At 34.4% G+C, this 23,266-nt stretch overlaps 1 protein-coding gene and 1 pseudogene across 2 annotated transcripts; both read left to right on the forward strand.

The window, feature by feature from the left end:
* Positions 1–5,710: 5,710 nt before the first annotated feature.
* On the forward strand, positions 5,711–6,429 carry LOC308649342 (olfactory receptor 2J3-like; annotated as a pseudogene). The gene has a single exon. The product of its transcript is annotated as an olfactory receptor 2J3-like (transcript).
* Positions 6,430–21,158: 14,729 nt separating this feature from the next.
* On the forward strand, positions 21,159–22,097 carry LOC308649849 (olfactory receptor 2B11-like; the record flags this gene model as incomplete). The annotated part of the gene is made up of 1 exon (XM_081295699.1): positions 21,159–22,097. The coding sequence occupies one exon, from the start codon at positions 21,159–21,161 to the stop codon at positions 22,095–22,097; it is 939 nt and encodes a 312-aa protein (XP_081151825.1).
* Positions 22,098–23,266: the final 1,169 nt, after the last annotated feature.

A 23,266-nucleotide genomic window follows, 5' to 3' on the forward strand; every position in this document is an offset into this window, starting at 1 on the left:
ACTTGGATTTAATTCTCTTTCATTCAATGACTTTCAATTGCATATTGCCAGTTGTGTATCAGGGGAAAAGTGAGAAACAGAATACTATGCTTAAGAAAAGGACTACAAAGTTGTTGTAATGTATGTGATTGCTCATTTTAATATTCTTTCCTAAAAAAAGTAGGGTAATATTTTAATAAATATTATAAACACAAAATTACATTTAAGAGGTTGGGAGGGGAATGGGAAAATAAACAAGGAGAGAAATGAATTACAGTAGATGGGGTAGAGAGAGAAGAAGGGAGGGGAGGGGAGGGGGGATAGTAGGGGATAGGAAAGGTAGCAGAATACAACAATTACTAATAGGGCAGTATGTAAAATTGTGGATGTGTAACCGACGTGATTCTGCAATCTGCATTTGGGGTAAAATTGGGGGTTCATAACCCACTTCAATCTAATGTATGAAGTATGATATGTCAAGAGCTTTGTAAAGTTGTGAACAACCAATAAAAAAAATAAATATTATAAACAAATTGTTCTTTACCAGGTGAATGGAAACAGTGTCTCTCTGTATGTATCCATACAATGGAATATTCTTCAATTATAAAATGAAATGCTTTAATCAAGCCACAAAAGAAGCATAGAAGGATATTAAATGTATATCATTAAGTAAAAGAAAAAAATTAACTTTTGCTGTCCTCCAATAGATTTAAAAATGTTAAAAGTTGTTTCCCAAGTCTAATGAGCACAGTACGAATGATTTTAGAACTTAGTACAATCTGCTATGGCCCAGGTGATTATAATTCATTTAGTTTTTAGTAAATGAGTGAATTTTACTAGCACTGACAGATTCTAATATCAGTATCATGTTAATAATAACTTATATACATTGAATGGTTTTTACCTTAGTTACTACTAAGAATGTTTATGTATTTCCATATCATGTTTGAAAACATTTTATTTCATTTTGATTGGTATATATTAACTGTACATATTAATGGTGTTCAGTATGATATTTACACATATGCATATATGCATTCAGTGTGCATTGATCAAATGTATCTTCCATTTACCTGTGCTGCACCCCCTTCTCAACCTCTTCTAATTACTATTCTACATTTTGGAAAGGACCACATCTTCTTATTATATGTGGAATCTCAAAAATGTTGATGTATTTAGTTTTCACAACAACCCAGATAATTGAACTCAAAGACCATTTTATCTGTTACTTCTACTAAATAGGAAAGAGGATAGCAGAGCATCTTAAAATTACTTATTTATAAATGTTATCTTATTGTAATGTGACATGACTTCTTCACTAAGGTTTTCTTTTGTAAAAATGGAATATGTAGCTGACAATGTAACAATTTTTAAATGTTCATTAATGTATACATTTATGAAATCCTTTCTTTTGAAAACTGCTGCAGTCTAGCTGGGCACAAATCATGAGCCACTCAAGCTGGAACAAACTTTATTTCCAAACTCCACCAGCACAATCCACACACGCTCCCTGGGAACTCTCCCAAACGCCACCCACGCGGCTCCTCCAGCAACACACCACACACCAACCAGAACTCCCACTACCTGAACTTCACCAACCAACGTGAACTCTTCAGGAAAAACCTGAGAGATCTCAACTGGAATTCAATGGGAACTCCTCGAGAACTCAAAAGTCGTCATCATCTTAATGGCTCGCTGGCATCACCTCTCAACCACTACTGCTGGCAAAAATGCCATGCGTCATCCCGACTCAGCTGTGGCCCTCAACAGAAAACAAAACAATTATAGGATATAATCTATTGATTATTGAGCCATGCAGTTGTTTATATTTTTGACAAGACATTCAGAAAAGTTATGAATAATATATCTTAAGTATTATCTTTGTTTTAAAAAAAATGTTTTCTGAGTTTTGGTAGTAAACTTGTAATATTATGAATGGTCTTCAAAGAATATTTTCAACAGATTTCCATAGTTAAGCCCAACTTTGAATTTTAGACATATAAGATACAGTTAAAAACTGCAGTTAGTAAGGCAAAGATACACAGTTTATATTATAAATTTTTACTATTTCATGCCTTTTCCTATTCAGAAATTAGGTTTGACAAATTATTTCTCAAGTTTTTGTACTAAGCAGGACAAAGAGTTGGGTAAAAAATGTCAGGTAACTCAGTACTACCTATCCTTTCAGTTATCACAGCTTGAAGCATATTTTCTCACTGATGGTATAACTATAGATTCATTAACATCTTAATACAATAGACTGGTATCATGATGATGGCATTCCTGTAAAGATTTTCTAACCAGGATAATGCCCTTGAAGGCATTAATTGACATGTTGGGATTTACCCTCTCAATGACCCAGTCAAGGAAATCAAGTGACTCTTCTTTTGTTTTTACCAAGGCCCAGAAGACTCTGAGATAAGGGTCAATCCCCTGATATACTGATTGCTCTAATGATTTTCTCTTTGTGTCTCCAAATAATTTTAGTAGAATCAGGTCTCCCTCTTTTGGAGCAATGATAACCACAGTTGCTTTAAGATTTTGCTTTACAAACATGATGTATTAGATTATAATTTAAATCAGGCATTTAACCTGGTGATTTTAGGGAGACCAACACCAAGGATCAGGTCATCTTCACATATTGAGAGAGAAATAGGGAAGGTGGCATACAGGGAATGTGGACAGACACCAGAAGGATAGCAGTAAAAGGAGTTTTTTTAATACTAGGTAAGAGTATAATCAGAATCAATAAATGTTCGCCAGTGTTAAAGGGATGAAAAAGTCTCCCACTCTCCTCTGCAATGCTGGCAATGCTAACTTTCAAACCTAGAGAATTTATCCCCAGCATATAAAAGCAAGTTTGGAGAAAGTCTTTATTTCTCTCTCCTCCAATAAGAAAAATTAAACCATAAAGTTACCTTCTTATTTTCCTTGTATCTTTTTTCCCCATATTTTGAATTCCTTCCTAAGCTGTCTTTGTAAAAATATTATGTATGGTATACACAACAGATAAAGATATGTCACAACTGCCACTTTGTTTTTATTAAATCTACTAAGTCATGAAAGCAAATGTATAATGAAAAAGAAAACTGAATCTTTATGAGACAAAGTAATAGCAATTTTGTGGTTCATACGTCTCATGTTGTAGTGTTTACTAGTACAAATATTCAAAAAAGCTCTTGGAAGATTATCATTATGTCTCACTTGGCAGCGACTTATTGCAAAGTAATTTTCCTTATTTACTATTCGATTGTTGCTATTTTTCTATTCAGCTATGTTTTTAAGAAAGCTGTTTTAAAATGTGCTCACTAATCATCCTAAATGACTTCTGATTTGGAGATAGTCAACCAGTGTAAAACCTGGTTAATGATCATTTACATCACCAGTACCACAAAGACTTACAAGGTTGGACTTAGTCTTAAAGTGTGGAGCCAGACAAAATGATCTTAATTTTCCTACTGAAATATAACCAAACTGCTACTTCTGAAAACTTTCACAAGAGTTTCATTTGTAGAACACAAGCAGCAGAGAGATCCCCCAAAGGGAAAACCATAGGTGGCTCTAATGTGACATCTTTCTTTTCCTCAAATAAGTTAGTGTGTAGCATATGAAAGAATTGCATTGGCCACAAAAGGAGGAGAGGAAAAGGATATAAAAATATTGGAGGAGATGAAAATTCAGAAGAGGGTATGTAAATGGTGTGCTAGGTATTGCCACAACAAGTACAAAGAAAGTGGTAAACTTTTGATAAAGAGTTGAAAAACTGTAGGAGAAAAATTATCACCCAAGAATCATAACTGTATAGTTTTTTTTGGAAGATAAATTTAATTTTGACTAAGTGTAATTATTATATGACCAAATTCTTCAAATGGTTTCATTAAGAATTCATAGTTCTTATCTAGACTAGAAACTTAGAAATTAAAATATGCAGTAATCATAACTTATGCTTAGAATTTAAATACTGTATCAGTTATCATCCTGATAAAGATGATAAGAACAAGACATCATGTTGCTTCCTCAGGCTCCATGACTCCAATTTCTCAGCCCTGCAATGCTCACACCTGAAACTTCAAGTGCTCTAACTGCTCTCAACATGTTCCTCTCCACTGTCCTGCTCTTCAAAGTTTTCCTTTTTCTGTGCAGTCACTGAAGTTTGATTTTCTTGCTTTAAAAATTTCCCTATTCATTCCATAATTCTTTCCTTATCTCATTGTTCCTTCCTTTCCCTCAGTCCCCTTTCTTTCCAAATTTAGGTGTATACATCTTTTAGGAATCATTGTAGCACACTTATCTTGAATTTTGTAGCTTTTTATATCATTAATATCCATGAAGTCATGGGGATGTTTTTGCATGTCTTTTTGCAACTGTCACTATTTTATTTTACAGTAGAAAAAAACATTCTGTTCAAATAAATCAGTTGATAAGCACATCTAATTGAATACAAATATCTTTTACCCTTCAAAAACAATTTGAAATCACTGGTAAATCTGATATTCTTCCTCCTGTATTTTCATCTATATGAATGATTATTGGGATTGCAATTATTAAGGTTTCTGTCATTACATTAATGGAAATAACCGAAAAGTTTAGGAAAAAAATCTGAAGTCACTCATATGATAATAAAAATGGATCTTTGTGGAAATTGTCTACCTTAGGTATGTTAAGCATTTCTTCAATTACATTTTTTACCAAGTACTATTCATCCTTGGATTAATAAACATTTGACATTTAGCCAGGCATAGTGGTGCACACCTGTAATCCTCACTATAATCCCAGTGACTCAGGAGGCTGACACAGAAAGACCATGAATTCAGAGCCAGCTTCAACAATTTGGTAAGGCCCTAAGAAAGTCAATGTGACCCTGTCTCTAAATATAATACATAAAAAGGCTGGGGATGTGGTTTAGTGGTTAGTGCCCCTGAGTTCATTCCCTGGTCAAAAAAATAAAACAAAACAAAACCAAAAAACACCCTTTTCCCTTTATCCAGGTTGAGTATTAGTATATATTTTCCTTGATGAGCTTTCCTCTGAAAGTTATTTATCTACCTCCTATGGTTCCTTTTTTTTCTTCCTCTCTCCCTCCTTCTCTCCTTCCCTCCCTCTCTCTTAATGTCTTTCTGCTATCCATCACTTTTATGGTGGCTTTGAGAGTAGGTTGCAGATGCTGTGTTTCTTTCCCACTGGCTCTTTATTTCCTAAGAAAAAATGACAGTAGTTTGTATAATCTCTATACAGTTACAAAAAGCAATCAGCAAACACAGTAAGGATGGAATATGATAATCTAATCAATATTGTATGTGCAGATTTCTCCAATTGCCTTGGAGAAATTAAATTTTGTTAACAACTTTTTTTTCCAAGCACAGGATCACACATTTAGATATCATGCCTCATAGACCTCTTTTAACTTCGATCAGTTCCCTAGACCTTGTTGACATTATTAAAGAGTACAAGCACCTTTTTTTCTCAATATATGTCATGTCATGTTTTTTTTTTTTAATGAGCCTTTTGGGATGGATATCACTGAAGCAACATCATGTGTGTTCAATATTTCTTTTGTTGTTCAGTCATTTGCTGCAATAGATTGACTTAAGCTCAATTGTCGTAAGATGAGTCAGGACCTTATAACTGACTTCTGTTTATTATTTTTCTCATATTTCTATGATTCTTGGAACATTTTTTTACCTTTTTGAGTTTATATTATTTTTGTCCCTAAGATAACAGAAAATCAAAAATGGTGGGAAAATTCAATGTTACTTCAGAAAACTACTTCATTCTACTGGGGTTTTCTAAGTGGCCTTCTCACCTGGAAGCAGCTCTCTTTGGGGTTATCTGGTTATTCTACTTGATAACACTGATAGGCAACCTCTTGTCACCATCATATCATACGTAGACTCACACCTTCACACCTCCATGTACTTCTTTTTCTCAAACTTCTCCTTTCTGGATCTCTGCTACACTACCAGTTCCATATCCCAATTGCTGGTGAATCTCTGGTGCCCACAGAAGTCCATTTCTTATGCCAGTTGCATGGTTTAACTCTACTTTTACTTAGCACTACCAAGCACTGAGTGTGTCTTGTTGGTGGTTATGTCATATGATTGTCATGTAGCTGTGTGCTTGCATTACACTGTCCTCATGCACTCTCAATTTTGCCAATTATTAGCTGTGGCTTGCTGGGTAAGTGGTTTTGTAAAGTGTACATTCCATTTCCTCTTTGCCTTCTGGTTACCATTGTGTGAAAATCATCAAGTAGATCACTTCTTCTATGAAATTCCAGCACTCATGAAATTATCATGTGTTGATACTCATGCCAATGAGCTGACCCTCAGAGTCACAATATTTATTTTTGTTTTTATACCTCTTATTCTCATTCTGACATCTTATGGTGACATTGCTTGGACTGCACTGAAGATGCATGTTTTGGAGGAGACAGTACCAATTAATGACTGAATTGTAGTGTGCTAAATGATTCTTAGGTAAAAAGGACTATCTGAAAGATCACTTTAATAAGGTACCAATAAATAATTTTTACTTTGTGTCTGTATGCATAACTAGTTTTATTAATATGTATCTTTTGTGTATTTTGTTTGTAAATTAATAATTATGAAGATGTTAATTATTTTCTGGATCATATATTACATTTTCATAAGGATAATTTTTAAAATGAACATTTACTATTAAAAGGATTATATTTTAGAATTTATTATTTGCAGTAATTTGGTAATGTATTTAGTTGATAGAAGTATCAGAAAAGAACAATTAAATTTTTAAATAACTCACGCTACATTTTTGTGTAGTGTATACCTTTGAACTTTCACATATATCTCACTTGAAACAAAGATTTTTGACCCTGGGCTCCATTAAAGGCAGAATAAGAGATATTAACTTCTAAATCCCAGAACGGGAGACTTTATATGTAAGTATGATCTTCATTTATTTATTGATTCAATCATTTACTTATATAAGAATGAACTCAGGGATATTTATGTTATAATTTGGGTTATAATTAAATGTGTGCTACTGATTTTTTTGCTCAAGTTGTCCCAGCTTTGTCCTCTGAAGCAATTTTGGGTTGGCTGCTATGTTCCTAGGACATGTCTTCATTTTGTTGTTGTTGTTGTTATTCTTTTTTAATTTTTGGTATCTCCTTTATTTCTGGTACATCTGATACTGCTTCTCTAGGTTTATTTTATATATTCTTTTCCCAGGTTCAGCATCAGGCATTTCTCTAAGGATCCTTTGTTGTTTAAACTGTATAATGATATTATGAACTGATGGCTGTGGAGGCAGAAGGGGAAGATGGCAGAAGCTAAACAAGCAAGGGGTCCCTATCTCCTTAAACCACAGTAAGGAAGCAGCAAACAAAAGCAGAATTGAGAATCAGGTGACAAAATATATGCTTTATGACTTGACATTATGTAGTATGAGACCCAGAAAAACTAGAAGATAGGTTACCAGAGTAAAAAACAAAACACAGTGCCCTAAGGGAAAACCCGTGGATGAGGTAGAAGGGGCATCAGAGAATTAAAGAGAGGGTGGTTGTGGACATTCTTTAAATTCACCAAATTAAAAACTCTTTGAAAACTGTTAAAAAAAACAGACAAAACATAAAACACAAAAGGTTTCTTACAATAGCACAGACTGCTGAAAACCAAATCATGAAAAACAACCTGAGTAGGGAGGCCCTTGCAACCATCTTGTGGAGTCTGCAACCCATCAGTCACCCTCTTAAATCAGCACAGTGAATTCCCATCCATGACAGCTGCAAATTAAACCAGAGCTAAGCCCCCTTTCCATGGCCCCTCTTAAGAATCTGCCAAGAAAGACATTCTAGAAGGACCATTACTAAAACACATCTTGGAAACCCTCCACCCTCACAGCTAACAAGGAGAACATAGCAGGCCAGAGGGGACCTGGGCCAACCAAGGTATAGGTCTAACCTTGTGCAGCCTCTCCAACAACCCAGGCAAGGAAGAAAACCTCTGTGCAGGCTTACTTGACACAGAGGCTACAATGAAACAGCTTTATTTCCAAAGGAAATTTGATTTACCAGACTCTGACCTCTCACACTGTGGAAAGCACCATGGGAAGCCCAGAGTGGCAGTACCATATGAGAAGGAAGCTGCCTAAATCCAAAGACAAGTAGACCTAGCAGGAAATTGCCAGAGGCTAAGAAGCAAAAAAGGGCTGAACACCAGCCTAGGTGTACCACATCCTGAACTCCAATAGCAACCAATAAGTGATAGGGCATGTTTCCATACTTGCAGAACTTTGTGCCAGACTTATTAAGTAGGCAGAATCAATGCCCATTATTCATAACCCGGAGCAGTGGAAACTAGAGTCCAGGCGAATTGCCAGAAATCCTTCAGTACAGCACTTCAGAGAGTGCAGACACCAAGAGGAAAAATACTTCATCACAGAATAACTGCAGAAAACCCACAACCAGTGTGCTGGCTCACACAGACAGGTACCAGAAACTTCACTACCACAAAAGGAATCTTAACACAGGGGAAGAGGTAACAGCAGTGACCCACAGCAAACACGGGGACATATCAGAGCCTGTATCCTGAACTTCTGCCACATTATAATCAGCCAGCTCACAACACAGCACCCTCCTAGACTATAACTCTGATGTCAATTTTGAAAATATAATTAACTTCTCAGCTTGACTAATAACTGTTAATCCAACAACAGCATTAATTGAAATCTATCTTCGTATCTTTATTTTCCTGGCTCTAGTTTATTTCTACACATTTATCCAGAGACTATTGGCAGCTGCTTGCCTAAAAAATAAAACAGGGCTATGTCCACATTGTACTCACAGTAAATATTGGGTTAATGAGTGTAAATAATGAACAGATGCAGATAGGCAATTAACCCTGCAGTTGGAAAACAGGAGGCAAGCCTGCCCCTACACTGCCAAACACTGGGGGCACCTTTGCTCATTCCAGAGCAGCCATACATTCCAGACAAACCTATGACCCTCCAATGGGACCTTACAGGGCCATGGAAGGAAGTGTAGGACTGGACCTCCATCCCACTGCCAAATATGTATTAACTCCAGAGATGTGACCCCAGGCCATACCTACAGGTATTTATGGCCCTTTGCCCTCTGGCATAGTGGGACTTACATTAGCATGAAGTATTTTAGCTATGAAAGGGTTTCCAGTGTTACCAGGGCAGATAGTTTACTAGGGAAATAAAAGTTATAGCTTGCCAATATTTCCATTGTTAAGGTGCTTTCATTGTTAAAGAAAATATCATAGCTCAAATTCTTCTTTTACCGTACCATTCAAGAGGAAAATATTTTGTCAAAGAACCCAGAGGTGATAAAGGTCATCTCTTGGGGCATACTTGGCTCAGATAGTCAAGCAAGACTGACCCCATCTAGATCTAAAAATAAATGGTAAGAATTTTTAAAGGTGTCATAAGCACTGGGACAAATATGTCTGTTATAACTACAATTCACTGGCCTAAAGGATGGTCCTTACACAGGGCCTCTGCTAATGTGGAAAATATAGTTCAGATTTCTCAGCCTGTGAAGAATGCTCGATATCTTTGATGGAAAGATTCTGAAGATAATAAGGAACTTTTCAAGCCTTATGTCCTTGAGAGTTTTTCAGTAAATTTGTGGGGCCCTGATATTCTAAATAGCAGAGGAGTTTTAATGATGAGTCCTGGCATGGTGGTTACATACCAAATTTTTAAACAAGAATTTATCCCCAGGAGGGTGTTGGGAAAAAAACAAGGAAAGTGTTCACCTTTGGCACAATCTTCTCAAGAAGGATGGCATGGATTGGAATATTTACTTAATCAGCCTTTTCAGTAGGGGCCTTGATCTCTTCTCCAGCCCAAAGAAGAGCAGAACAAATGAACTGGGTATTTGATAATCCTGTCTGGGTTAAACAATCACCCTTTACAAGAGAGAAACTTCAAGTGGCTCATATGTTTGTCCAAGAACATGTATAAGCTGATCATATTGAACCTACTTTTATCTCATGGAATGCTCCTATTTTTGTAATAAAGAAAAATCTTGTAATAGGAGATTATTACAAGATCTCTAAGCAATTAATTGGACTATGGAGTTAATGGATCCTTTGGAAGGGAGTTAGTGGACTTCATTCTTCTATAGCTATTTCTATTGATTATCATTTAAAACTAATAGACTTAAAAGATTTTTTTGCCATTCACAATTATATTACTGATTTTTTTTCTTTTTTTTATTGGTTGTTCACAACATTACAAAGCTCTTTTTTGACTATACCTTTATATCCAGCTGATTTTAAGCATTTTGCATTCAATGTTCCAGTTATTAACTTTAAGAAACCAGTTTAAGAGGTATTGTTGGAAGCTTTTGCCACAGGTAATGGGTAATAGTCCTACCTATGTCAGACTTTTCTAGCTCAAGCAATTGCTCCCATGCAAGAGCAATCCTGATGCATATATTATTCATTACATGAATGACATACTTATGACACATTCTAATTCAGATATGTTTTTAAAATTTTGTTCACTTGTAAACCTCACTTACCTCAGTGGGTTTGAGCATAGCACCTGCTCTCGCTTTCAGTATCCAGACAGCATAACTGACAGATGCATTATTCATCCACAGAACTTACAAATGAGAAATGATGTTTTGCGTACTCTTAATTTTCAAATATTGTTGGGAGATATTAATTGGTTGTAATATAGTTTACACTCATCAGTGCAGATTTAAGTCCTTTATTTGATGTTTATATGATGATTCCTCTCTGGCCTCTCTTTGACAACTCACAGCAGAAGCAAAGGCTGCATTAGTAAAGCTGGAAGCTGCTCTCAAGACTGCACAGCTTACTATAAATAATTTACAGGAGCCTATACATGTGTCGAAATTTTATATTTCTCATGCCTCTATAGGGGCTATATAGCAGTCTTCAGGAGTTATCAAATGGCTTCATTTTGCTCAGTCTCCTCCAAAATCTTTTACTCCATTTTCATGATTTTGTTGCTCAGTTTGTTATTAAAGGCAGAAATCCAGTCATAGAATTTGTGGGAGCTGAGCCTTCTTCTATTGTGGTGGCTTTTTCAGTTCAAAAGCAAAATTGGCTTTGTCAATCTTCAAGTGCTTGGCAAGTAGCTTTTGCTAATTTTCCTGTCAAGTATAAAATAATTATCCCCATGATAGTCTTATTCAATTTGCTACTTTAACCTTGTTTATTTTCCCCCTAATTGTACACACTTAGCAGAAAGCTGAGGCAGTCACAGTGTATACACATGGGTCCAGTCCAGGCGAGGCTGGTTACCATAGCCTTGCTCACACTAAAGTGGCGCAGACTCCTACATCTCGCACAATGAGCAGATCATCAAGCTCTCATTTGTGCCTTGCTTCATTTTGCTAATAAGCCAGTTAATATCTTTGGTGACAGTGCCTACACAGTTGGAGTAGCTATGCACATTGAAACAGCTACCATTGGACATACACATTCAGAAGAGTTATTTCATACTTTACAAAACACAATTTGAGTGCATGAGTATCCTTGTTTTACTGGACACATCAGAGCTTTCTCTGAAATTCCTTTACCAACAGGTAATGCTATAGATGATTGTCTTTTTGCAGCTTGTCAGAAGTTGTGTTCTTATGACTGTACTCAAGCCTCTCAAATTTTTCATTATCAGAATGTTTCCAGCTTACTCAACAAATTTTTCATCAACTGTTCATCAATGTAATACATACTTCAGTCTTACCTATTAGTGTTAATCCCTGTGGTTTTCAGCCAAACCACCACTCTCAATTGGCAGTCAGTGTTATGTTCATGTTATTATTGACACTTGTTCTCATTTCATTTTTGACATTTCTCATACAGAAGAAAACTTCTCATCAAACATTTCTTACCATTTAGCTCCTTTTGGAGTGCTGGGCCATTCTCTATAAATTAAAACTGATAATGCTCCTACTTATCTAGTTCTTTTCAACAGTTTTATTGATCACTGAACAGGTATTCATTATAATCCTCAAGGCCATGTTACTGTAGAGAAATCTCGCTTGTCCCTTAAATTACCATTACAAAAAACAAAGGGGGAGATAGAACCCCACAAAATTGTTTGAATTCATGTTCTCTTTGTTTTATATTTCATAAGTTGTGATGCTGAAGTTCGCACTGCTATTGAGCCAACTACCACTGCAATGGGCCTGTCAGGCCCAGTTTGGTGGAGAGACTTACAAATGGGACCATGGAATGGACAAGATCCAGGGATAATGTGGCATAGAGGCCATGTCTGTGTCATTCAAAAGTGCAGTTTATCCTATCTGAGTATCTGAGCGTGCCGTTCATCACCATCAAGGAGGATCTGAGGCTTGAAGCAGAGGCATTGATCCTGATCTCCACCAGAAACAAGAAGCTGAGAAGGATGAAGTGGAAGGTGAAGAAGAGTCTGTAAACCCAGAATGCAAAACGCTAATGTGGGGACAACTGAAGAACTTGACACATCAGGCTGAGCAGATAGTCAAACAGTTAGGAGGAACTCCAGCCATCATATTTGTGGCTATGCTGGCTTTATTTTCTGGGGAAACTTAGACTTATTTCCTAGACCCACCTGCAGTACACCCAACTGTGTGGATTGGAGAATTTATTCCAGTATTTACTAATGATTTACTAATGATTCTCAAATGATGCTGAGATGTTGAGATGATTCTTAAATGATGTTGAGCTTGAACTGGAGGCATTGTTCAAAAAAAAAAAAACAAAACAAAACAGGAAAATGTAAGATGTGAGCCAGTTAAGCCTGAAGATTCAATTTCCCATTTATGAAATAGATGAAGGTAGCTTTTTTTCCCTAAGACTTTTACTTTTATGTTTTGTTCATTTTTTCTTTTTAGTTATACAAGACACTAGAGTGTATTTTGACATATTTGTACAAACATGGTGTACATCTTATTCTAATTTCTTGTTGTTGTACATGAAGTGGCAATTCACAATTGTGAATTCATATGTGTCCATAGGAAAGCTAAATCAGATTCATTCCACTGTCTTTCCTATTGCTGCTCCTTCTCCTTTCCCTTTATTCCCCTTTGTCTAATCTACTGAACTTCTATTCTCCCCTCCCTCCTTGTTGTGTGTTAGCATCCACATTTTAGGGAGAACATTCATCCTTCAGCTTTTTGGGATTAGCTTATGTCACTTAGAGCAGCCATCTGGCTTGCATTTTCTAAGCCAGTTCGAGTAGGTGCTGTTGTGTTTCCAGCCGAGTTGTCTGTTATTTGACAACATTTTGTGATTATTCAACTTTGAAATCCTTTGCCTCTTATCCAACTTCTATTGACCTGTATTTGCTGGTCTATTATTGCACCTGCACTGATATGTCACCAAAGGGCTCAGTAGAACTCACAGCCATAGGATTGTGTTTTATTGTCTCTTTAGTTTGTCCTAATATTTTTTCTTTATCAGTAAAATAGTGGAAATTGCATCAGGTTAGTGATTATCACTCATACCTTCTGTTTTACAGACAAGATATAAAGTATTACTTTACTTTCCAATTTAAGGGGACTTTGTCCATAAATGGTTGACTCCATTGTTCTGGACCTGGGGTGAGGCAGAATATCATGGTGCAAGGATGTAGAGGAGGAAAGCAGGTCAAGATATGGCAACAAGGAAGTAAAGAGAGCTCTAATAAATAAGTTTTAAAAATAATTAGAAGGTGATAAAATTCTATAATGCAGAGAATGACAAGAGCATAAATATGAACAAAGAGAACAATCTCAGAAGACTGATGTAAAATTTTATAGAAGGATTCTAGACTGTTAACTACTGTTGAGGCCTGAGAGAAAAAAAATTGCTTAAATAAGAAATTCAGGTTTAGAAATACTTTAGATTCATATTTTAATTTTTAGTCTTTTTGTCAAAAATCTATTGGTGCAAAACTTATTTGTGCCATATTATCAGCTTGTGCCATTGTGATTTGTTTAGTAATTGAATCTAATTTGGAGCTAAATTCATCAAGACACCAACAATAAACACAAATTTATTCTTCCTGTATTAGAGTATAATTTAATTACAGCAAGTTTTTGGATGTTGATTCTCAATGTTTGTTTGAAGCATCTAGATGAGTGTTTGACACATAGTAGGGATTCTATAATATTTACTGAAGAGTTAATGAAACATTACTAAATGAAACATGAGTAAAATAAATATTAATGTATATGAATGACACAAGGTGTTTATTGTTCAAGTCAATGAGGAACTTTAATATCATCAATATTAGGTTAGGTAAATAGTCAATACTCTGTGAGGCTTCTGTGGGAAAAATAAAACCAAAGACAAGAGCCTTTTGTTTTCTTAAACATATTAGGAGGGGACTGCCTCTTCCATCTCTATGTAGAACTAGGATTCCTATATCTTAGCCATAGCAGAATCTCAAAATAACTTTTTGAGATAAATGTAAATAAAAAATCAGATCTTGACATCAAAGATAATTTTGTTGACTTCCTCCTGGTAAGTATGAAGTCTTCATATCCTTGGTTTGTCTTCAGTATCAACTTCCAAATAACAAAATATATTGATTTACAGCATGCAATACTTTGACAGAGGTATATTGATTCTAATCAATAATTATGATATTTCAATTCTTTAATTTCTGCTTTATATAGTATAATAAGCTTCCCTTTGTAGCCTTTAAAGAAGGAATATTACAGTTTTGCTCCTGTTAGAGACAATGAAACATTGCTCCTTTGGAAGCAAGTTCATTCCCTGGTGCAGTCACTTCTGATGACAACTCGGTCATCTGGTTTTACCAAGTACTTCTACTTTTTAGTATGGATGATGCTAGAAACTGCACATTCCTATATATGATGACTTCTCTCTACAAAAATGACCAGGAGTTCTTTTTTTTCTCTTTTGATAGCTTGTGTGATTTATACTACCCTTTTAATAATTTTTTAAAATAAATGGTTGAATGATAAGTCTTTCCTACTGTCTTCATTACCAACTGTAAAAACCTGTATCATAGGCTCTTGCAAATCTGTGTTATGTACCTAAAATGAGTTTAACAAAAGAAGGGAGATCTTTTTAAAAAATATTTTTAGATGTTGATGGACTCTATTTTATTCATTTATTTATACACAGTGCTGAGAATCAAACTCAGTGCCTCACACATGCTAGGCAAATGCTCTACCACTGAGCCACAATCCCAGCCCCAAAAGAAGTGATTTCTTTAAGGAAGTGTTTTTACACTATCTCCAGATAATGCTCTGGTATATATTATGAGTGCTATCTAAATAAAATAAAGCATATTTATGTAAATTTTGGGGAAATCCATATATTATTTTTGGAATTGTAGAAGAATAGTGAATATAATGTAGGATTTAGAATTTTGGAGTAAACTATTAAAATATGTTTAATACAACACATACCAAACAATTTTCCCCTGATTTTATTGCTTCTTTATCGGAGGAAGTAACAGCACAGTTTGGAAAATAGTTTACTGGGGGAGACTGAGTCCTGAAATTTGAAGAGAGAAAATGGATGAACTGAAAGAAGTGGGAAAAAAATTCACTTTTGTGTTGAAAGTATGAAGAGACTACGATGAAAATATCATAGGATATTGAGAGAAAGCTGTTTATAGTAGTGTCAGTATACATTTCCAGCTATCTAAAATATCAACAGCATTTATTACTTTAAGATATAATTTTTGTAGTCAGTTGTTACATTTGCCATTTCAAGATCAATATTCATTAGACTAATTATTTCATTTTAACAGTATAAATAGGATAGCAGTTATATGACAACTTCATTATTGTACTTTAAACATTAAAATAAAGAGAATATTGTGCATCTCTTACTGAATATAATTTTTTCTAAAGTATAATTCTTTGTTACATTTTGTAATTAATAATATAGACTATGCATAATTTTAGATGAGATTTATAAAAATATTAACATTCAATTTTGGTTTAAGTTGCTTCTTCATAAACCTAATGAAAGACATTTCTGAAATGAATATTAAAATGTTTTCCAGGGGTAGGCAAATCTGACAATCTAACAGAGATTTTAAAAAATCACAAACTTGAACCCACTGCAGAGTTCCTGAATTAGAATTTTGAGAAATCATGTCCAAAATAAGGTTGAAAAGTTATTCTTAGTTAATTTTGATGTGCTTCTGCAGTTAGTAAAGGTCAACACAGAGAAAACTGAGAAACTGGATAGTGTATATTTCTATATATCCTTCTCGGGTGACAATTAAGCTCAAACCTGAAAGGCAACCAGGAACCAGCTATGATAAAATAAGAAGAGCATTTTAGGAGGAGAGAAGCTAATTCCAAAGTCTTGAAATGGGAAATGACTTTGGTCTGTTTGTACTGGAGAGTTATGTTGGCAATGTTTATGAAAAATACATGGCACACTTCATTTGGGACACAGAGGGAAAGGATTTAAAAAATGCCAACAAGGGATTTCTGTGAGTTATTCCATGTGAACCACCTGAAGTTAGCAATATTGAAAATCCTGTTACCAACCCAAGACATGAAATAGCAAAAGGAAGTTGTATAGGAGATCAAATAGAATCTTTTATGTACATTGTCACTTCCAAATGTTGTGAGCATTTCCAGCAGCCACATGTATTCCAACTTGGGGGAACATGTCCCAAATGAGCTGTGCAGTCAGTGCAATCCTCAGTTGACTATTCTCATCAACAAGATGAACCAGAACCCAGAAGAGGATTTCTCTTCATTCAGCTTCTAGAAGCACAGCACATAGTAGAAATATATATTGTGGGATAGGGAGTAGATCTGGAGCAGAGAAGGAAAGTAGACTTATAATTTGTGCCTGTATAATGAAGAAAGATACATATTCATGATACTAGTTAACTTTAGAGAAAGGAAAAAGATTATGGATCATAGGAAAAACTTGTCAAATTGGAAACCTTTTCATTCATAATTGTTATTCAATGTATTTGAATTTATTTTGGGAATATTGCACTTGTGATAAAGTATGGTATTTAAAATCTTACTATCTACGTATCTAATAATATGTAGTGTGTATGTGTATGTGTGTGCATGGGTATGTGTAGAGAGAGAATATAATTTCATTTTTCTTATAAAATATTAAATATATGGAATTATTTTATTATTACTCTATTCCTTTTTAAAGAAAAATATATTTTATTTCTTCTCTATCCAACTTATTTTTATGTTCCTTCATTGTTGTGACTAAAAAACTGAATCTTATGAGATATCCTTAGTGACATATTCAAGAAATTATAATTTAAATTCCTCGGGACTATTTATTCAAACAAGCTCATTTCCAATTGTATACTATCTTAAACTGGTGTATGTTGAAAACTGAATTAGTTTATTTCAAAATATCTAGCAAGAGAAGAAAGTTGCTATCAAACTCAGTTCAGTAAGAAATTAATTGTTCCTGAGAAGCATTTCCATAAAGAGTTCTGTCTCAAGGCACTTTTTTCCCTAATTCACCTGAGAGGAGGATACGTGGCTAGCCTGTGACTAACAATGCCCAGGAGGTCCCAGGAATAGCATATAAATACCCTCCCATAATGCATGGTTGATTATTTTTTACTGATGCCTTCTTAACCTAGGTTATTTTCTCTTTGATACAGTATCTTAGGTGAAAATATATGTTCTGAACCTAATTGTCATATATCTGTGTAGTACAGTTTCTCCATCTTTTCCTGAAAGCTTGAAAAACATTCAAGTGCACTCCTTGAAGATTCTTTTTTTTTTTAAGAAGGATAGTTATCAAAATAACGTGAGTAAAAAGATATTTATTTTTTAAAGGCCATGCATTTTAGGGATGTTTGGACTGTGTGTAGGTATGCCATAGTGCCTAGTACACACATGAGAGGCAGAGTGAATTTTATTTCAGAGAGCCTTTTTAAAGTTTGGAAACACCTACTGCAGTGGCTCTAGAAACAATTAACATTTTCTTTGTAAATAATCTCTGCCTTAGTCTCTATCTTAGATCTAACTTAAAGGCATATAAACCTCAATAAACAGATATTAAATGAATGAAGTATGAAGTCTTTAATAGTTCTGTGAAATTTCTACATATATGGTCAGAATTTGATGGACTGCCTGTACATTTCATCCAAATACCCTGGTCTCAGATAATATGGTTTAATTTTTTTTCAAATGATCTTTTACTCTCTATAGAGCTAAATTATTATAATTACAAATACAATGCTGTGTGATAGATGAAGATAAAGTGTGGATAAGATATGCTAGAAAATCAATAAAAAATAGAAAAAAAAGGTATGCTAGAATGAAAATGTGAGCAGAGATACAAAGACACAAACATAGCCTGGCAACTTATTAATGTGATTTTAAATATTCATGGAGATCAAGGATAGTGAAATAAGGATAGAAAAATCACTGGAAGTAGAAGATCCAAGAGTCAAGGCATCTAATATGTAAAAGTAATGAAATATCATGAGAATAACATGAAAAACAAGAGAAATGTTCACATAGAGTTATAAAGCTTTAATATACTGTAAGATCTTAGTCAATCACAATGATCTTTAGGGAAATGCCCAGAGAAATAAAAGGGCTCATGGGTAATAACTGCTTACAAAGAAAAGCATACTTAATCGAGTGAATAATATGAAAAAAGTCCTATAATACAAATTTAACAAAGTTGCCAAAATGATACTAGAGTAAATATTGTTATTAGAATTTAATAAAATTAATTGTGAAATAAGTCACAGAGGTTCAAATCTAAAATTACTCTTTTGAAAAAATTGATGGTGTGATTCATGGTAGAAAATTATAAAATGTGAATATAATAGTTTTAAATAAGTAGATAGTAGGCCTCTCATGCAATTATTCATTGTGGGTAGAGTAGAATTTTTAGAACATTTATTTTGCAATAGAATCAATTAATACCATGCTTTTACTTTATATATCATCTACCACATAGAATTTCCCTTGAAAAAGAATTTAGAGCAAGATATGGTCCTAAATTTGCTGTTCTCATTTAAATCTTGAATAAATTCCAGATCAAAGCATGCATGGGGGCACTCATTCAGATGACATCCTTAGTAAGGATGTTTTCTTTGGAATTTTGGTCCAATATTTCACTACCTCATTTAGACATTGATAACTTTTTGATCTTTAGATTATCTCTAGTTATAAGTAGACTATGAAAATAAGTAATCAAAAATATCACAGAATATGAATATAAAATGCCCTAGGTCAATAGAGTTTGGGGAGTTATTAAATGATTTAATGCATGGAAAAAGCTTATTGTTGTATTTGGCACACAGGGCTCATTAAAAATTTGTTGAAATTTTAATTACTACATAACATTTAAAATTATTATTGTTACTGTTATTACATACATATAGATCACATATAGTCAAAGAGCAATGTTAATATCTTAGCTTTGAGTGACTTTGTGAGGCACCTCTACAGGTGACCTTGAAATTCAATAAAATGAAAACGTAAAAATTGTAATTCTAAGAATATAATCAGGTACCATGAAACTATTAATCGGCTAGAATAGTAACTCAGAAGTTTTTCAATGAGATGCTGCCTTAATCTCACATCTGGATATTTCTTATCATACAAAATATTATAGTTTTCATAAATATAAATCCTTCATCACTAAAAAATGATTAATATTTCTTTCTCAAAATAGTATTTCATTCAAGTTACAGATTTTGTTCTTTCATTGTGCCTTTTAGCTGAAAAATAATGAAATACTTCATTAAAATTTTAATGTTTCTTTGCCTAAGTTGAAAAATATTCTGACAGAATTTACGCAGAGTTTAAAACTGTTTATATATGTAAAATGTAGTTATATATGGCAAATGGGTAACTGAACACTGTTCAAATTCTTATGTTAAAAAAGAAAAACAGGCTTATTTGATAAAGAAAAATTCCTACAAAACATAAATTAAGTAAAATTTAGCATGAAATATTAAATGGCTAAATCCTGAACTAAATAGCTATGCAAAAAAAAAAACACATAAATATGAAAACAAATTCCAAAGCATAAATAAACCTCTGTTGTCACAGTTTAGCTTTTCAAATTTAGGAAGTAATTGGATCACTGTTAACTATACTAAAAAGAGAACATTGAAGTTAAAAGTGTTTATCATTTTGCCTCAATTTCAAATACCTAAGATAGATTTGTTTAAATCCAAATTCTTCACACACCTCACAGACGAGACATGATTAATCAACTAATAGATGGAACTGGGGTGAGACCATACTTTCTGTTCTTGTTGCTGTGGATCATACCCAGGGCCAAGCACATGCTAGTCAAGTTCTCTACAACTGAGCTACATCCCTAGCCGTGAACTATGGTATTATTATTTTTTTTTCGGAGGATGGGTAATAGGGAAGTACCAGGGATTGAACTTAGGGGCACTCAACCAGTGAGTCACATCCCCAGCCCTACTTTGTATTTTATTTAGAGATAGTGTCTTTGCTTTTGCTGAGGCTGGCTTTGAACTTGCAATCCTCCTGCCTCAGCATCTGAGCTGCTGGTATTACAGGAGTATGACACCAGCCTGGTTGTACTATTGCATCTTGATGATAATTGTACCTCCAAGATTCTCTTCCTCATTTTTCTACTATTGCTACTGAATACTTATGATTCTTTTCACTTCTGTAATGCCTTGCAGCAGTGATCCTTAAGATTAACAGTCCAATCACTTAGTATCAAGCATCATTTGCTTTACAAAAAAAAATATATTTTTTTACTTGTCAATGGATCTTTCCTTATTTATATGTGGTGCTGAGAATTGAACCTTGTTCCTCTCACATGCTAGGCAAGCACCCTACCACTGAGCCACAACCTCAGCCCCAGAATCATTTACTTTGTCAAATACCTGAAGATAGGAAGCAATGAACTTCTCATTAAGAATTTATTTAGCTGATTTTTAAGGCAGTATAAGTTTGAAAAACATTATTTCAGATTTTCCAAAACAGTGTAGCTCACCAGAAAACAAGGAAATAACTATTGTCTGTTTTATTATACAGGAGAAGAAATTGTTCAACAATAATTGCCAATAATTTTTGATGTCATAAATGGAAATTAGATAACCTGGTGTCAAGTTCTTTATTTCAAGTTACTGTATTCTGTCTTTTATGAGTACACAACCAATTGATCATCATGTCTGGTCATTCCTCATCATGCTAACTTCCTTGGCACCTTCCCCACTCTAGGTGAAACACACTGAAGACAATGACACTAATTAATCAAAGCCACCCTGAAGAGTTCATTCTACTAGGCTTTGCTGACCGTCCTTGGCTAGAGCTTCCTATATTCATTATTCTTCTGATAACATACCCCATGGCCATGATGGGAAACATTGTCATCATTCTAGTATCCAAGTTAGACCCCCATCTCCACAGTCCCATGTATTTCTTTCTCACCAACCTCTCCTTTTTGGACATGTGTTACACCACAAGCATTGTGCCTCAAATGCTGTTTAACCTGGGAAGCCCTAAGAAGACCATCAGCTATATGGGGTGTGCAGTTCAGCTCTATTTCTTCCACACAATGGGGGGCACAGAATGTCTTCTCTTAGCTATCATGTCTTTTGATCGCTATGTGGCCATTTGCAGACCTCTGCACTACACACTTATCATGAATCAGCGCATCTGTATCTTGTTAGTGTCCATTGTATGGCTGGGTGGAATCACTTATGCTGTCTCAGAGGCCACTGTAACACTACAATTGCCACTGTGTGGTGTCAATAAACTGGATCACTTGATATGTGAGATTCCAGTTCTGATAAAGACTGCTTGTGGTGAAAAGGAAGTTAATGAGCTCACACTTTCTGTAGTATGTATTTTTTTATTAGCTGTTCCTCTGTGTCTAATTCTTGCCTCATATGCTAGTATTGGACATGCTGTACTGATGATGAAGTCTTCTGAAGGAAGGAAAAAAGCCTTTGGGACATGTTCTTCTCATCTAATTGTAGTTTTCTTATTTTATGGCCCAGGCATTAGTATGTACCTCCAGCCCCCTTCTTCTATCACAAGGGACCAGCCCAAGTTCATGGCCCTCTTCTATGGGGTGGTGACTCCTACAGTCAACCCCTTCATCTACACCCTGAGGAATAAGGATGTAAAGGGGGCATTAGGCAACTTGGTGAGAAGTATTTTGAGTTTCAAATAAAAAGTTGAAATTATTTAGCAATTAGATCTAGGATTATAAAGTTTTCTCTTATAATTCATTTATTCATGTCATGAAATCTTGTGATATATATTCTTATAACCCATTTTATTTCTTATGTTCCATGTAATAAAGTAGACAAGGATTATACTTGGCTGATCAGTATGGGAACTCTTTCTGAAAAGAATTCTGTTTGGGTTGGTATATACTGAGATAGTAACTTTGTTAAGGAGTAAAAATATTAATAATAGAAATTATAATTACATTAGTTCAAGCAAATTACCATGAAAATCTTGTCAATCATTCATCAATGGGCTTCCTATCAGTTTCACTTGAGAAATATTATGTCATCACTGCAAGTTGCCCCAGGTTTGTGTGTGCAGCCTGGCTTCACTGCATTTGGTGTAAAGCACTCTACACTGTCAAATATTCATTATTTAAAAAATTATATCCACTTCCATTCATGTAGATGCTTTTGTGTCTTAAAAAATTCCTTGTTACTTTTGTTTAGGAAATATGTTTTCATGATTTTGTATGGTTAAATAATGTATAATAAAATAGTGAAATGAGTAAAATAAAGGAAGAAAAAATGTGGATAAATCTCTCACCATTCTTCAGAAATATCATAAGTTAGAGTCTTTTGAATCAGAAAAAGAACAAAGGAAGTGATATAAGTAATAAAGTATAACCTGCAAATATGTCTATGCATAAGTTGGAAGAGCAACTTATATTATTCCATACAGGAGTAGATTGAATCTCAAATACACTCTGAAAAATAACAGCATAAAATTTTTATGCAGTTCTTAAAACTAATTAATAAGTCTTTGATGTATTTTTTTAAAAAATTCTAAAGAACTTTAAAAACTCATAGGTTTCTGACTAATTGCCAGAAAATATTATTTTATACACACACACACACACACACACACACACACAGAATTTAACAATGTTATATGATAGCTTTAACAACATTTATTAGGTGAAGTATTCTTTGTCTAACTTATTATGTATTGAGAAATTTAGTTAATTTTGGTCTGGATCAAAACCCTGTAATATCTGTGCCTCAGGCACAGCCACAGAGACTAGTTACATTTTTTCTGAGTGATTTCTTCAATTGTCTTCCTTCCTGGGATAGTTAATGTGTTATATGATCTTTTAGGCCTATAGAGACT

Source organism: Spermophilus citellus, assembly GCF_964194105.1.
Source record: "Spermophilus citellus genome assembly, chromosome: 5".
Lineage (NCBI taxonomy): Eukaryota > Metazoa > Chordata > Mammalia > Rodentia > Sciuridae > Spermophilus > Spermophilus citellus.